At 43.5% G+C, this 18,334-nt stretch overlaps 1 protein-coding gene across 1 annotated transcript in view; it reads right to left on the reverse strand.

The window, feature by feature from the left end:
- Positions 1 to 18,334, reverse strand: part of LOC131268917 (E3 ubiquitin-protein ligase Ubr3) — a 60,785-nt gene that overhangs the window by 33,174 nt on the left and 9,277 nt on the right. Inside the window, 1 exon segment of the mRNA XM_058271215.1 lies at positions 15,392 to 16,562. Within this exon segment, the coding sequence (XP_058127198.1) occupies positions 15,392 to 15,686 (295 nt within the window). The 5' untranslated portion in view covers positions 15,687 to 16,562.

Raw genomic sequence — 18,334 nt, forward strand, 5'->3', positions numbered from 1 at the left:
TCAATTTACTTAAACTGTCAACAATTTTAAAGCATGATAATATACCTTTCCAAAACTGTACTTGAAATTCGATTTCGGCCATTATTATATGAGTTACAGACCTTCGAAGTTGATGGATTTTTTTCAATTTTACACGCAATATTTTCACAAATCTTGACTTTGACGGGCTGTTTCTCAGAACCTGGAAGAACAGAGGCTCTAGTTTTTGGGTCATTTCTTAGTTTCATCTTGTAGTTTAAGAAAACATATCTCATTTTTCTGAAATCCAAAAATGAATTTTTGATTTTTATCCCGGCTTCGCTCCATCGTGTGTCGGCCAGCTCACCCAAGATTTTGATCATTTGATCATTTTGACGAATCAAAATATCAATGCTTTTTCCGTCCTGAGACTGGCTAGTTGATCTTTTTTTTAAATATTTTTTTACTTTTTTTTTTCTACGGCGTTGGGTGACCGTCCAGCCTCTTTATTATTGTCCGACGACCCTACTTTCTCTTTCTTGTTACAATTGGTGGAGTGCGATGGTTCTGCTCGCTCTTCATCATTTGAACCTTTGTTAAATGGGCCTTCTTCCTCCTCAACGTTAAAATCTTTGCTAATGGATAGCCCTACTTCAAGTTCAATGATCTCAATTATTTGATCACATTTATCGTTTAAATTGCCCTCTGGATTTTTTTTGCAATTGCCTAGACAAATGCTCTCAGGTACTCCCATTGCGTTTTTATTCAGATGCGTAACTGATAAAACGCGCTCATCTATGTCATCCAATAACGCCTTTTTTGCTACTCCACCACCCGTCTTTCATTTCTTTTTTATTGTAGCTCAATTTTCTTTTTGTGTTGTACTTCTTCTCTATCCAAACCTAAAAATAAGTAAATCATAAAAATATATTCAAAGTAACTCATTTGCGAAATGTTTCAAATGCAGACTGCTCAATGTAGTTGCTTCTTTTAATGGAGGACCTATTAAATTGAGCTTCTCCGCAACTTCCAAAAAGTAGCTTTGATTTGTCCTACGACCGCATGCAACGTCAGGATTTTTCTCAATCAATTCAACCAGCATCTTTTGCTGTTGTTTTGTCGTACGAGTGCAGCTAAAAAATATATTTTTAATTAATTAATGATCACACTTGAAAGAAAACACTTTAAATATTTTTTTTTATGCAGTCACACTTGTACTCACTTTTTTTTATCCAGAACTTTAGTTCAATCTACACTTTACACACTTCACAAATAAAAACCGATAATACGGGATACCACTTCGATGAGAAATATTCCACAGACTGCCGAGCGTTACCCTAACCAGGTTCACACGAACCAAATGGAACCAACGCGGAGCACCAACGGTGAATAAAGCTGCTTTTCTAAACTTGTGTGCGTCTTTGGTGTTAATCTTTGTACTTTTCAATTTGTTCGTAGAGCAGGTGTTACAAATCTCAAGCTCCCTCATGGACGGATTTGCGTTATCGACTGGTCTTTTGTCATCGATAACACATCGATCGTCATTGCTGTTGAATAAGCTTATGTGATACCTATAACGATCGTTAACTCAACTGCTCGACAAATTTAATCACAGATGGCAGAGCTCAAACGATTTTATTGACGATTATTTCGACGATCGTCTGTTTGAACGGATGTGATAGGGTTTCACTCAAAACGATCGTTTATGTTTGGCTTAACGATCGTTTACCTTTGACGACTTCTTTCGGAATAGGCCCTTATCTGGCTTATCTCCGAACCAACATACCGCCAAATTTGTTTCTTCCGGTAAAGCCACTGTTGGATTACGGTTGATTAATTTTGCCGCCGTTGCAGCTGCTTCATAGCATCGATTTACCCATCGAAGCATCAATCATCATAGGTCTGACTTTTTCCATCAATGTTCGATTGCAGCGCTCAGCCACTTCGTTTTGCTGAGGTGTACATGCAACGGTGGACTCAACTTTTATATCCTTTTGCTTGTAACATTTCCTTTGCGTTATTGGACCATATTCACCTATTCCTGGTTCAAACTTTACACCTGTTGTCAAATTCTTGCACAAAATTTTCTTCAGCGTCGTGGTTGTCGTACCGAACAGATAGATTGATCCGGTATACGGGATGCAGCTCTCCTGCGTTGACTTCTTAGTATAGGACGGCTGCTCGCATTAGTCTCAGATGTTAAAATATCGGTTGGCACAGGTTCCTGCGGTGAGGCGATATTTCGGAAGATGGTGGAAGGTCCAATGACGCAGATACTGATGACGGTTCCAATTGCCAAGTATCAAGCAGTATATCCAAGGGTAACGGTGGATGGGCCTGTGTAGTGTTCCTACGCTTGTGCGTCGACGTAGTTGGTTAATGTGTCGACGGATGGACTTCCCGTTGGCGGTCCTAACCAGGTACATGAATCGTCCTTGTCGTTCAACCACGGTAGCAGCTATCCACTTCCAATCGTTCAGCCGGTATTCCTTACCGTAGATCAAATCTCCCAGATTCAGCTCTCGAGCTCGTATGCCGGGATTCGGTTGAGCAATTTGTGGAGGCGGCAATAACAGCTCTAGCAGAGTCCTTGGACGCCTGCCCAGCATAATCTCGGCTGGAGACTTCCCTCCGACCAATTGCGCATTTGGGATGGATCTATAGGTCTGCAAGAAGGTGTCCAGGGCTTCTCGCATTGTGAGACCATCAGCGGAAATCTTCCTCACAGCGCGCTTCAAGGTATCGACAAACCTTTCGGCCTGCCCGTTGGACTGCGGATGATACGGCGCTGTTCTATGTGCTCAACCGCAGTTTGCCTACAAACAAATTCAAATTCCGAACTAGTAAACTGTGGGCCGTTATCTGATACAAGCGTTTCCGGGTTGCCAAAACGGGCAAATACGTTTCGAAGAATACTTATCGTCGCCAGGGCTGTTGTGCTGCTAGTTGGGATAACCTCTGGCCACTTGGAGAACGAGTCGATGATCACCAGAAAGCAGCGCGCGAGGCATGCTGGACAACTTGAATTGAGCCGTCGGGATATTAATGACTGATTGTCGCCCCGAAGCCGGCTGATGAGGCGTCGGCAGACACGATGATCTCCTGCCGAGGATCGTAATGTGTTAGCAGAAGATCAGACGCCAATATTGATTTGAAGCTCTCAAAAGCATTTCTGCACTCCGGTGTCCAGCGAAATTCGCCTCCTGCCTTTAACAACTCGTCTAACTGTTCATCTCCACATAGCGAACTCTCCTCCGTCGAACTGTCGAACTCAGTTCCCGCAACAGCTGGGAAACTCGTAGGAAACTGGTAGGAAACTCTTGACAGCACTAGCAAAGCCCCTCGTTCTGACGTTTAATAACTGACGGATTAAGAAGAAGCGAAGAAGACAGAAACAAATGTGTGTCCACTTAGCGAACTCGGGAAACTCGAAACTCCATACAAATTTGACAGGAGTTTCACCAGAGTTTCCTATGAGTTCGCTATGTGGAGATGAACAGTAACGGATAGCGTAACTCTCTCATCCTTGGCACGAATCGACCATAATAGTTAATGACGCCTCAAAACGACCTGACTTCGGTTATATTTGTCGGCTGAGGGAGCATGCGAACAGCATCGACTTTCTGCGGATCCGGCCGTAATCCATGGCTATCTATAATGTGTCCCAAGTATTTAATCTGCTGCATTTTAAAGGAACATTTTTCCGCTCGTAGTGTAAACCCGTAGTTCTGGATGCGCTTCAAAACTTCTTCTACGATTGCATCGTGCACAGACTCGGTCGGGCCTCCGATGATGATGTCGTCCAAGTAAACCGAAACGCCCCGGATGCCGGATAGCACTGTATCCATTAATTGCTGGAATGCTGTAGGTGCAGTTTTGATACCGGGTGGAAGTCGGTTGTACGTATAGAGCCCTCGATGCGTGTTAATAGTCAAAAACTGACGGTATTGGGGATCAATCTCTACTTGCAAGAAGGCATCTGAAAGGTTTATCTTGCTGAATACCTTGCTGTTTGCTAGCCGGGCAAATATATCCTCCGGTACTGGTAACGAGTAGTCGCGAGGGTATAACGCATCATTTAATCCCGTAGAGTAGTCGCCGCAAATTCGTACATGACCATTGGCTTTGCGCACGACCACTACCGGAGCTGCCCATTCTGAGGTAGTTACTGGGGTAATTATATTCATCTGCTGGAGTCGGTCAAGCTCTCGACTCACGGTTTCTTCCATCACGTTAGCTACCGGACGGCTTGGTCTAAAAACAGGACGAACGTTATCTCGCAAGGTAAATGCAATATTTGCCTTTGTGCAGAGCCCTGTTCCCGCGAACACCTTTGGAAATAATTGCTGGAACGGCTGTTGTCCTGCCGCTGCAACATGGTTGCAAAAGGCATCCATTGGTATTGAACCAAGCGAGAAAACCTCGATCAAATCGGCTCCCAGTAGCATTAGCTTTGCTGCTCCGAAAACGCTCAGTGTTGCCTGTTTCACCTGACCACCAACACTAACGGTGCAGTTGCATTCCCCATCCAATTCAAGTGCGGCTCCCGATGCAGTTTTCGCTATGACGGATGATGGTGCTAACGCCGGGCTGCCTATTTTTTCCAGGTGAATCCATCCCGATGGCCTTCCTTTCCGCCTTGTACGGGCAGTCTCGCGTCCAATGAAGTGCACCACACAACCAACATGGCCTACTTGGTTGGGCACTTTGCAGTGAAGGACGCTGATGCTGGAAACCTTTCGATCTATTCATGTGTTTGGTTTCATGCACCATTTGTATTTGCCGTTCGTTATTTTGAATGACAGCACTGTCCCCTTTAAGGCTGGCTATGCTTCGGCACTCCGCGGTGAGCTGGTCCAAGGTTACGTCGAAATGCTCCTCTATGCGGGCGAGTAACCTTGTCCGAATGTCAGTGTCTCTCTCGTCCTTCAATCCGCATACAAGGATGAGACACTTGAACTGTTCTTCACTCATTGAGGCCAATTCGAAATCCACGCATGCTCTATTCACACGGCAAGCGTAAGTCACTAGATCCTCCGCTTCTCTTTTTCCCGTCTGGAGGCATCTGTAGCGCTTGCCGAGGGTCGATTCTGTTTTTCCGAACAGGGCTTTCAGCTTCGCCGTCGTCTCCTCGAAGGTGAGTTCCCGTGGGTCACGCGGGAGAATAAAACTCACATAACGAGCGTGCTCTGCGGTGCCGATCTTGCGCACCAGTAATCGTGCTTTTGCAGGATCATCCAATCTTCACGCATCCTGACTAAACAAATCGTCGTAGCGGGAAAACCACGCTTCGAATGTGGAACCCGATTCGGCTTCGTACCGGATCTCTGAGATGCTGTGGCCCAAAGCTTCCAGGATGAGCTCGGGATTATTCAGCACGGCGGAGTAGTGCTGCTCGGTGGGCTGGCAGCCTGGGGCTGTCGCTGGGGCTGTGGCACGTTTCGCTGCTGTTGCATCATTTGCGAAATTAACTGCTGCTGATGCTGCATTTGCAATTGCATTGCGTGCAAAGTTTGCAGTAAGATGGCGTTTTCTGGTCTGGTCATTTTGTTGCGATGGCGGCAATGTGGACGCTTGGGCCGGTGCTAGCTGAGATGGCTGAATCACGTAAGCGTAGGGTGAGACACTAGATCGCATTGTTCTCAATTCGCACCGGTCGTTTTAAGTTGCCTTACCAGATCATCAAGGGCCAACAAATGAGACCGCATTGACGTTTCCTTCTTCATGCGCAGACGCCCAAACTGTTTTCGCAAGCGCGTTTGACTGGCCACAGATTTTCCAGCAAATGTATCGCTCAATATTGACCACATCTCCTTTGTGGTGCTCTGGTACTGGACCACTTCCAGAAGTTACGTACAAAATTACGAAAGTGATGATAACCGAGCGCATGCAGCAAATTCCAGCAGCTTGTCCGAAATTGCGTTACAGGTTGCTAAAATGTATTCAGCCATTCTAGCATCCTGTAACGCAACTTTTAGCAAGTACATCATCATGGGAGCCCAATATAATTTAGTGCCTTACTAGAAGTAGTGATAAGTGTATAAAAATACAAAAGTGTTGATAACCGAGCGCATGCAGTAAATTCCAGCAGCTTGCCCGAAATTGCGTTACAGGTTGCTAAAATGTATTCAGTCATAATGTCAGCCCGTAACGCAACTTTTAGCAAGTAAATCATCATGGGCGCCCAATATAATTTAGTGACTTACTAGAAGTAGTGATAAGTGTACGAAAGTACGAAATTGATGATAATCGAGCGTATGCAGTAAATTCCAGCAGCTTGCCCGAAATTGCGTTACAGGTTGCTAAAATGTATTCAGCCATTCTAACATCCTGTAACGCAACTTTTAGCAAGTACATCATCATGGGAGCCCAATATAATTTAGTGCCTTACTAGAAGTAGTGATAAGTGTATAAAAATACAAAAGTGTTGATAACCGAGCGCATGCAGTAAATTCCAGCAGCTTGCCCGAAATTGCGTTACAGGTTGCTAAAATGTATTCAGTCATAATGTCAGCCCGTAACGCAACTTTTAGCAAGTAAATCATCATGGGCGCCCAATATAATTTAGTGACTTACTAGAAGTAGTGATAAGTGTACGAAAGTACGAAATTGATGATAATCGAGCGTATGCAGCAAATTCCAGCAGCTTGCCCGAAATTGCGTTACAGGTTGCTAAAATGTATTCAGCCATTCTAACATCCTGTAACGCAACTTTTAGCAAGTACATCATCATGGGAGCCCAATATAATTTAGTGACTTACTAGAAGTAGTGATAAGTGTACGAAAGTACGAAAGTGATGATAATCAAGCGTATGCAGCAAATTCCAGCAGCTTGCCCGAAATTGCGTTACAGGTTGCTAAAATGTATTCAGTCATAATGGCAGCCCGTAACGCAACTTTTAGCAAGTAAATCATCATGGGCGCCCAATATAATTTAGTGACTTACTAGAAGTAGTGATAAGTGTACGAAAGTACGAAAGTGATGATAGTCGAGCGTATGCAGCAAATTCCAGCAGCTTGCCCGAAATTGCGTTACAGGTTGCTAAAATGTATTCAGCCATTCTAACATCCTGTAACGCAACCTTTAGCAAGTACATCATCATGGGAGCCCAATATAATTTAGTGACCTACTAGCAGTAGTGATAAGTGTACGAAAGTGATGATAATCAAGCGTATGCAGCAAATTCCAGCAGCTTGCCCGAAATTGCGTTACAGGTTGCTAAAATGTATTCAGCCATTCTGACATCCTGTAACGCAACTTTTAGCAAGTACATCATCATGGGAGCTCAATATAATTTAGTGACCTACTAGAAGTAGAGGCTGATTCGCACGTCGGCAAGTGCAAGTGGCAAGTAAGCAGGCAAGTGGCAAGTAGCCGTTCGCACTGCAGGCAAGTACTTGCCAGTAACTTGATCACTCACACAAGTACACAATGACGAATTAATTTGAATTTACCATTATTTCATCATCAATAAATAAAAAGATCGATCAATGATACTATCAAATAATATTTCTCGAACATTAGTCGAAAATTATCCTAAACAAATCACGAAAATGAAACAGTTTTTGTTTGACAACTTGTAATTACACGAGTTGTCTACCAATACATCCACCCACTTGCCTGAAAAATAGACTCGGTTCTATTCCAGTGGCAAGTAGCTACTTGCCACTTGCCGCTTGCTAGGTCCTGATTCGCACGGGGTAGGTACCCGGCAACTTGCCACTTGCACTTGCCACTTGCCGACGTGCGAATCAGCCTTAGTGATAAGTGTACAAAAGTACGAAAGTGTTAATAATCGAGCGCATGCAGCAAATTCCAGCAGCTTGCCCGAAATTGCGTTACAGGTTGCTAAAATGTATTCAGTCATAATAGCAGCCCGTAACGCAACTTTTAGCAAGTAAATCATCATGGGCGCCCAATATAATTTAGTGACTTACTAGAAGTAGTGATAAGTGTACGAAAGTACGAAAGTGATGATAATCAAGCGTATGCAGCAAATTCCAGCAGCTTGCCCGAAATTGCGTTACAGGTTGTTAAAATGTATTCAGCCATTCTGACATCCTGTAACGCAAATTTTAGCAAGTACATCATCATGGGAGCTCAATATAATTTAGTGACCTACTAGAAGTAGTGATAAGTGTACAAAAGTACGAAAGTGATGATAATCAAGCGTATGCAGCAAATTCCAGCAGCTTGCCCGAAATTGCGTTACAGGTTGTTAAAATGTATTCAGCCATTCTGACATCCTGTAACGCAACTTTTAGCAAGTAAATCATCATGGGCGCCCAATATAATTTAGTGACTTACTAGAAGTAGTGATAAGTGTACGAAAGTACGAAAGTGATGATAATCAAGCGTATGCAGCAAATTCCAGCAGCTTGCCCGAAATTGCGTTACAGGTTGTTAAAATGTATTCAGCCATTCTGACATCCTGTAACGCAAATTTTAGCAAGTACATCATCATGGGAGCTCAATATAATTTAGTGACCTACTAGAAGTAGTGATAAGTGTACAAAAGTACGAAAGTGATGATAATCAAGCGTATGCAGCAAATTCCAGCAGCTTGCCCGAAATTGCGTTACAGGTTGTTAAAATGTATTCAGCCATTCTGACATCCTGTAACGCAACTTTTAGCAAGTAAATCATCATGGGAGCTCAATATAATTTAGTGACCTACTAAAAGTAGTGATAAGTGTACAAAAGTACGAAAGTGTTAATAATCGAGCGCATGCAGCAAATTCCAGCAGCTTGCCCGAAATTGCGTTACAGGTTGGTTTAATGTATTCAGTCATAATGCCATCCCGTAACGCAACTTTTAGCAAGTAAATCATCATGGGCGCCCAATATAATTTAGTGACTTACTAGAAGTAGTGATAAGTGTACGAAAGTACGAAAGTGATGATAATCGAGCGCATGCAGCAAATTCCAGCAGCTTGCCCGAAATTGCGTTACAGGTTGCTAAAATGTATTCAGCCATTCTGACATCCTGTAACGCAACTTTTAGCAAGTACATCATCATGGGAGCTCAATATAATTTAGTGACCTACTAGAAGTAGTGATAAGTGTACAAAAGTACGAAAGTGATGATAATCGAGCGCATGCAGCAAATTCCAGCAGCTTGCCCGAAATTGCGTTACAGGTTGGTTTAATGTATTCAGTCATAATGCCATCCCGTAACGCAACTTTTAGCAAGTAAATCATCATGGGCGCCCAATATAATTTAGTGACTTACTAGAAGTAGTGATAAGTGTACGAAAGTACGAAAGTGATGATAATCGAGCGCATGCAGCAAATTCCAGCAGCTTGCCCGAAATTGCGTTACAGGTTGCTAAAATGTATTCAGCCATTCTAACAGCCTGTAACGCAACTTTTAGCAAGTACATCATCATGGGAGCCCAATATAATTTAGTGACCTTCTAGAAGTAGTGATGAGTGTACAAAAGTACGAAAGTGTTAATAATTGAGCGCATGCACCAAATTCCAGCAGCATGCCCGAAATTGCGTTGCATGTTGGTTAAATGTATTCAGCCATATTCCCAGCCTGTAACTCAAGTTTTAGCAAGTATATCATCGTGCACGCATGCAAGAGCCCCTGTTCAGCTTGTGAGCTAAAGGGTAATTTTAAAGTTCCTAAATAAGCTACCATTATATTCACATCTTAATTTTGCATAGATCTTAGAATAGTGGAGTGCTCCAGAACTCCTATATGAGCAATTAACGTTACGTACAAAGTTATTCACCAACGGTTGAAATAGGAATATATCAACAACGTATTTTTCTCAAACTTACACTATTTCTCGATGCTGGAAATGTTGAACATTGACCGGGCAATGTTTCCACAGTAAAGTTGTGTATTCTGGGTTCGCTTTGCTTGCCTAACCGTATGATTTCTAGTTCATGGAAGGCGAGTCGAAAAACAACACGCCTATTTTATATCGTTTATCTCCAGTATGAAGTTAAGCGACGCCAAATGTAGAAACTTACCACAGTTTTATAATTTTCGTATTGTTTTTACAACTAATAATAATGATGTAATTTGAAAGGTTCTTCGTACGCTGGAAAGTTGTCTGTGAACCTCGGAATGATGTCTCTTGCCGTAGCAAAAACGCATACGACTTGAGTGTTATCCGTGGGGCAAAGTAGATAATAGGTGGAATACTCGCGATATAAAACTCTTTTTTTGTTCTGATTCTATTCTACTTGTCTGCTACAAATTTTATAAACTATATGTTCGAAGCTTTGCTTAGTTATGACAAGAAATCGGTGCCCTTTTCTCCTTCTCTCTTTCTTCGATTGTCCACTGTATTCGATGGGATAAAAATGGCCTGTTTTAATCGGGCCTTAAATCTAACGCTCAATAAAACAACGAGCTCAGGTGCTTGCGCTGTCGGTATGAGTTCGCCAGCCGGTCAGTCACCAGCCCCGCGACGGCTCGCTGCAGGTGTGTGCGAGAAGCACCGCGACCGACTGTCCGAATGACCAGCTCGGATGACCGCGGCTGCCAACGCTCATCGATTGGATCACCCCAATGACTGGAAGAATGATCAATCAAAACAATTGTTTAGCTGGTATCATCACCGCGGAACAGGACGCGTGTAGCATCTGTCGCGGCAGCCGACTTTGCGTGTACAGTATTGTGGAGACATTGAACGGTGAGGGATGTCGCACACTTCCGTTTCAGAATGCGCATCCTTGTAAACTGGTGGCGCCGTGGTGTTATCCTGCCGATCTTTCAACCTGCCTCGCCATCGGTTTTGCTGATGCGCTGTTACTTGCCACTTACTACAAACACACACATCTCTCTTTAGCGCGCCATCTGGGTGTGCCCCTGTGTGCGTGCGCTCTGGTGTGGGTCATTGCCATACGCATCGTTTGCTCCACCACGCGTCCGTCCCGGAAAACAACATCCCCCTCTGTCCAGAAGGACAGCATAACCAAGTCTCGTACACACGCATACCATCGTCGTTCAAGATATGTACGCATGGTCGCTGCGCGTGGTAATGTAAGCTGTTTTTTTTCTTGTTGGGTTTATTGACACAAACCATCATCAACATCAATATCATAATCATCGTCACGATCTTTATCATCATCGCATTAGTTTCATCCGCATATCACCGATTTATGCCCACTTAAGCTGTGTTGAGGTTTAGTCTACTTTAATGTCTAATTTCGATTCTTTTTGCGCAAGCTTCATCGCAGATCATCAAATCCAATCCAACTGAGACGAGGTACTGAATGGAAAATTCCAACACGCCTGGCCGCTTGGTAATACTTATGCAGAATCGTGTTATTCAAAACTACATCTAAATAGAGAATTAATTCAGTTTACATTTCAGCCCAATATTCAACATTTGACAGAGAACAAGGGACTTGGTGCTTGCTCTATTTAGACTGGATATACTCTAAAAAAAATTAGAACCACTGTCGCGAACATTACGACGTAAATGGTAAGAATTGCAACCACCGAAGAGTAGTCGTCGTTCCTTCGTTGTCCAACATTCACACTAACTGCGTCAGTTTCTTGATGAACGTCAGATTGATTTTGTCCTTTTTTTTGTCTCGTTTAAGGTTCAACAAAATTCGACACTTGTTCAATTTATATCATGCCGATCCGCGGGGCCACATCCGATGGATACATCCGAGAAAAGGCGAGAACCTCTCGTTTGAACGCACACACATGCGACGAGATATGCGCACTCGCGGATGGATGTGTGTACGACGGAAAGAGAGACTCATCTCTGCGCAGCACTTCAATCGACCACTTCTTCGGTGGCTGAGAGTTCATCGCACTCGAGTAGCACAAAAAGAAAAACATCGCAGGCTGTTCATGTACGAACCCCACCACCGCACCACCGATCATGCGAGGGCATTGAATGAAGCCGCAACAAGACGCTCAAGAAAACGGTGAAGCGAAGAACCGGCTGAGACGAAGACGGGCACAAAGCAGGACCCGGGGAAAACCCGACAGAGCCGCGGGGTGAAGAAAACCGGACCGTAGCGCAGCACCGGAGAGCATAAGGAAGAGCCCGGTGAAGGAGAAGTGTAGGAAAACTGAAGAAAAACCATCCACAGCAACAGGCGGGTGCGATACATACACACACAGCTAACCCCCGGCTGATCGTGGAGCAATCGACGGACGCACCACAGCAAACATGTACAGCGGGCCGCCACGGGCATGACACGGCGGCGACGGTTGGACCAATCTACGTCACTTTCTTCCGATCGACGACCTTGACAATGACGGGATTGTTTTCACCACGCGGGAGACGAAAAAAGAGGGTCCAGTTCCAGTGTGGATCGGTGGAAGACGTGGCGAAGATCCAACGGTCGAGTAAAAGGCGGTTTTTGAATGAATTTGTTGGCGATAAAATTGTTTTAGAGATTTTGGTGGGACGTGAAACCCATCCATGAGCACGATCGGTTATGCTTTCACCGTGCAAGATGTCGCCATCTCGCTAGAGGTGATGTCAGCAACAATGCTGCTGCGACTCCGTTTCGTTTAACTCGCACTAGATATTTTCAAACGAACGATAACATCATCGACAAACCATCAGCGAGCGATAAAAATCACGATCCAAATACCAAATCATGGATGTATCACATCTCTTCAGATGGAAACTAGTTTGGAGCAACGCAGATTAACGTGTAGGACACTTTCAATTCGGTTATTACAGTTACAGATTTTTCGATGAAAGAATAGATTAAAAGAATATGAGTGAAAGTACGGACAGAGTGTGGAAAGATTAATAATTTGTCTTTGACGAATAGTTTGAGTGCTTCACGATCGGAAACATCAAAAGTTATGCCTACTACATTCGGAAAATGGTTGAACTTCTGTACTCTTGTCAAAATCATTTGCAACCTAGCTGGTTTGGTTCCTTTCCTGCGCTGATGAACACGAATTTACAGACTCACTTGCTTAAGTCTCCTGGAGATGACGAAGGGTGTTTAGTAAAACAGATCAGTACCGTCACATCAGTTCCAACTGCATAGACAACCGATTCGAATCCTGCATAACATAAAGCTTGCAGTACAATTGATACTCCTTCTCAAAAGAAAACCTTTAAAATATTTGTATAGCCTTTTAAAGCAGCATATTTTTTGAACTTCAAATTCTTACCCGATACAATTTTAGGACCGGGAGCTGATCGAAAAAAAATGGTGTTCAAGGTTTATGAGAACATGGTTAACGTTTCTCTCCACCGTTTTGATGAACCGGATATCTGCACGGTGATCGATGTTTTTCCAACGTGTTCTATCGATTGCTTCTTTGAAGACCAGAGTTCCTAGTGATCGCGAGTCAATAGCAATGTGGGCGTATTTTTACTTTGACAGCACATCATGCCGGATGTTTTAATTAATATTGGTGCTTCCCATGCAAATACCCCAAACGGTGTCCAATTTTAAAAATAATCTTTTTCCAAAACGTCCGATCCGCGCAACCGCAGACGAGGTTTACGACCCGGCCCCTCTGCGGGGTATCGGACCCGCGACAGTGCGCGGATGGGGGCGAAATGATGCAACACCCTTCTTCTCGCGTTTTTTCTCGGTTTTCCAATTGAACGCTCCCGCCACCATATATCGTTCTTTTTCTCCAGCCATCTTTCGCACCCTGGACAATTTCGTTTTGCGTACTATATTCCTCGGCGGTTCTACCTGTTCCACGTTTTTTAAGAAAAGCACGCGAATCGAGAACCGTGGCCATTCCAAATTCCAAACCATTCCAGCACATTCCAAACCAAAAGATGCTTACGTCAAAGGCTAGGTTAGGATGGGCGTTTTTCTATGCTGTTATATTCGTAAAAGTTGAGATATTTTGCAAGTGCGGAAGTACATTTAGCATCGGGTAGGTGAAAGAATCCGGTTCACATCGGTATCGACAAAACCCGGTTGGGCATACGGATACCCGAAGCTGCAAACATCAGGTGCCAACAACGTCTTTCGACTTTTTCATGCCAGCTTCCATTCACTAAAAATCTGATCAAATGCAGCAATACTATGGTGGGCGCCGATTTTGTCCCCAATTCACTTTATAGAAAATGAACATTTCATTCTTTCTTGATGCTTTTATTCAGATGGTTTATTGCTTTAGCTTGCGGTATGTAATGATAAATAATTTTAAAAAAAATAGAAGAATAGTAGAATATAGTAGAAGCTAAATCGATCTTCAACTGGTTTTTTGGATCGATTTAGCTTCTACCCGATCGATTTGGATTCCCCGAATGAATTATCAATGTGTTGTTTTTTTTTAATTCACTCATCAAACTTTTATTATATGCAATAAGATGATTACATAAACAAAGGGTTGCCTTTAGCAATGCAGTATAAGTTGAAGATTATTGAGACGATTATGTCCAAGATGTTCATGTCCGATTTCTACGCGATACATAATGAAAGGACAAAGGCTTTGCTGAAGGTGCATAAATGACCATCGTTAGCAGGTAGGGCAAATGAGCAATTGACTGCTTGTGGTTTCACAAAAACCATTCTTTCAACTCAACAGGACCAGTACAGGGCAACGGTTGTTTTGATTTTCATAAAATATTGATTTGAAAATATCCTCTTGTATGTTGTATATAACTTGGTCGAGCTTGTACCATTTTCTTGAAGAAATATGCTTCGATGACATTTCCTACCTTTCCCCTAGCAAGTAACGAACTGTCAACTTACCACGCAGTTCTTACTTATTCCGTGCGTGTGTATGTTTCGTGATCCATGAGTTTCGTGTTCGGTTGATTTTCAATAAAAATAATTTAAAAATCGGTACCAGAGATTAAAAAGTGATGCTTTGGTGGGGTAGTAAATAGACTGTGTAGGCACTTTCTACGTTAGTTTGACTGGATCGATTTTGTCAGCAGCCCGAGGTACATCACCTTTGTTCATTTGTGCATTAAAACCGATGGTAAGTATTAGCATAACGTAACGAAATTTGACTAGTGCCCGTCTGTATTCAATATGTAAACACAGTTGTTAAACATTTTTATTTCTTAAATAATACGTTCTCTAATCGGCTTGTCTCGAAAACTTCTACTGATTCTTCTGTTCGCAAGGAGCGAAAGAGTGGAAGTTCAACAATGAAATTTGCTTGTTGCGAAATGGTTAGTCTGGTTACCATTGTAAAAACAATGTGATCACTCAATGTGACGTATTTCGTAGTCTTATCATAGATTCCAACTATTTACCCAACTGGAAAAAAATCATTTCCATTCAACTTGTCAATCGTCAAGATCTGAACACTGTGAATTTGGGTAGTGTTTAATTGGCGATTACGATCAGATAATAAAAAGGCAGTTGTCAACATTGAACGATAGTAATTTAGAACCGTTGGTAGTAATCGGTAGGGTACTATGTATTTGCCACTTAGATAACGACAGGGTATTTAGGAATGCTGGTGGTTGCGAAGAAAGAATACTCGTGGAATGGAAAACTTACCGATCGATGCGAAGTCTGCCGGTGTACGGCCGCCGGCCACCAGCCAGCGGCACCATTCGATGGTTTCGCTGTTCGAGATGAGCCGTTCCGACGAGAGCAGATCGTTGAGCAGCAGGTCCAGACTTTCCGAGTGGCCCTCGACGGCGATCTCCCGGTGGATGTAGGCCGCGGCCATCTTCTTACCCCGGCCCAGCAGGCACCTGGGTTTGCGCGGTTGAGCGTTCGCGCTTCCGTCCGGACCGGTCGCCGTACCGACGCCACCACCATCCTCGCTACTGCCGTGCTCGTCGGCCATCCTTGCCCACGGCACTTTCTCTCTCTATCTCTCCCTCTCTACACCCCGCTCCCTTAGTCTCGCTTTGCTGCCAAACGACGAGCGTTTGCAATTGTCCAAGCTTTCTCACACACGTTTTGCTTCTGCTGTGACTTTTTCACCTCGCGTGGCTACCAGCAGTTCCGGTGGTTCTCGGTGCCACCAATCCACTTGCTGCTGCTGCTGGTACTCCAGTCGCCTCCAGCGTCGCCAACAACGCCGCAACCGCGCGGAACAGGATTTTCGGGTTGATCGAAGATGCACCCAGCACGGCCGGCAGCAGTACCTGCACCAGCACCACCACCACCTCCACCACTACCGCCCATCAGCACCGTGTGCAACAATGTGTGCTCGGCGGTGGCCTTGCTGAAGCTCCACATTTTACCGAACCATCGTCGGCGGGATCGTGACCACCGGCAACTCACTCGGTATCACACCCTCGAATTGCTGCTGCTGATTCCGTTCGGCGTTCGGTGGTTCGGTTGATTGTTGTGTTTTTTTGGCAGCCAGCCTCAATGGAGGGCCCTTCAATCTCTGTTGTGGCGCGTGTTTGATTGTTACAGTTTTTGCTTCTTCCCCCGTCCGTGTTTTCCTCTCCCTCGGTTGATTGATAACGGGTACGCCGAACGGGTGGGAAGGGACGGCACACGGCAACAGGTGGGTGTGTGACGCCCGTTTGGTTGTGGACGACTTTCCTTTGCTTTTCTTGATTGTAGAGCAAGCAGCTGCTTCGCACTTGATCATTCACACTTTGCTGCTACTTGTTTCTCAACGATCTTTTTTTTTCTCTGTTGCTTGGTCAAACGAACGCAAAATGGCCGACGCGCCGAATATTTTAACGCACTGTTTTAAACTAACCTTTTAGATGAAAAATAAAATTCGTTAAAAGGGACTATTCTGCTTTGGCTCGCCTCTTCGGAGGTCAATAGCCACACATTTTCTATTGAAATCGTTTCGTTCTGTTCAACAACGCACCGCTTTGAAAGTAGAAGCAATTTGATTAAACTCTCATCCAACCAAACATTTAACTATTTCAGTAACGTTTACCAATTTACATGATATGATTAAGCAAACTTTGGTTCTTGCAATATGCATAACACAAAACAGCTTAAATGATAATGAAAAGAATAGACACGATGTGATTTCATCAGAAAATGTGTGACTTACCCTGAAATGCTTATCGCTTGCTAACGTAGGTTTTGGTGAGCTCTATTAAACGGAGATGAAATGGAATAGTTTTGTTACTGCCGGTTTAGTAACTATCGCACACTGCTGACCAAGATGTGGTTTCGAAAAAGAGGTACTACCTTTAGTGGACACCCTCGCAAGAACACACAAGCGCGCACACCCAAAAAAAAACTGTCCCGAATAATAGCACGAGCAAGGTTTCCAACGTCTGCACGAAGCGACGGAACGAACGGTTCTGACACCGAAGAATCCGTCAACCGCTATCAACAGGTAACTTATCGGTAGTCTGGCTATCGCTGGCATGCGCAGAACCAAGAACCCCTGTCCCCCTCTTCTAGGTTGTGGCTGGCCCTGTCCACCGTGGCGATTCCCTCTTTCGGTGTATGCCCCAAAGGTGGGTCCAGGAAACGCTTGCGCAAGCTCCCTTCTCCCACCTGCAATCACTTTGCCAGTGTGTTCTCGAGTTTTACCAATCCCCATTACCTTTTCATTCGCAATTTCATGTTTTGCCGTTGAGCAAGCTTTTGATAACTCTCAGTCGCGACTTACAGTACAAGAATCTAGATCGAATTAATTGGTGTAGTACTTTATTTTATTTGTATGTAACATATTGTCTAAACGAGTAAAAGTTCAAGTTTATGATATTTAAAACAAGTGCGGATCTGTGATCGAAGCAGTTGTTCCCGAAACCAACGCAGAACGTTGAATAACGGTGCAATGTGGGCGACATAAATAACGGTACAAAACGAAACGAAAGCAATTGCAGCCTCAAGGTTAGTGGGAATCTTGCAAAAATTAGATGAAATTTGCACACATTAATTTGATTTTAATTTAAATTAGCCAATTGGCTCTAGAATTAGACCGAATTTGAACCATTCTATATTAAAAGTTCAACACTAGATGAACAGATTATCATGATATTTCGGCAAACTGGCATAATGAAAGTTTACTACAAATAAGAATTATTGTAAAATCAACACTTTAAATTCAAATTAGCATCATTTAATTTCCTAAACTAAACATTGGTAAAATACCTGCATTAGTACACCCCTGTACCCAAAGCCGTTCCCGATTTCGATACGGTCAACGAATGTGAAGCAAAGCAAACGATTAAAACGTTGTTTTGTCTTTTTCTTTAGAAACTAGCAGTAAATGAAAGGCTATCAAAACACGTATCGTCTTGAACGAAAGCCGCAAAGGGGCTTACGAAAAGTAAGAAGAATTATAACAAATGGCAAAACTAGCAAAATTCTTGAGCATTTAATTGAACTACTCGGATTTTGCCTTCACATTGCTAAACATTTGATAGACAATTTTGCTAGTATTTCCTATTACTTTAATATTTCTTTCTACGACTTTACGCGTTTTATCAATGGTTCACATAATTTTCTTCTTCAGCGTTAAATGTTTCACCGTGCCGATAGATTGCGTGGCAGTTCCGC

The sequence above is a fragment of the Anopheles coustani genome, chromosome X, assembly GCF_943734705.1.
Source record: "Anopheles coustani chromosome X, idAnoCousDA_361_x.2, whole genome shotgun sequence".
In the NCBI taxonomy this organism is placed as follows: Eukaryota; Metazoa; Arthropoda; class Insecta; order Diptera; family Culicidae; genus Anopheles; species Anopheles coustani.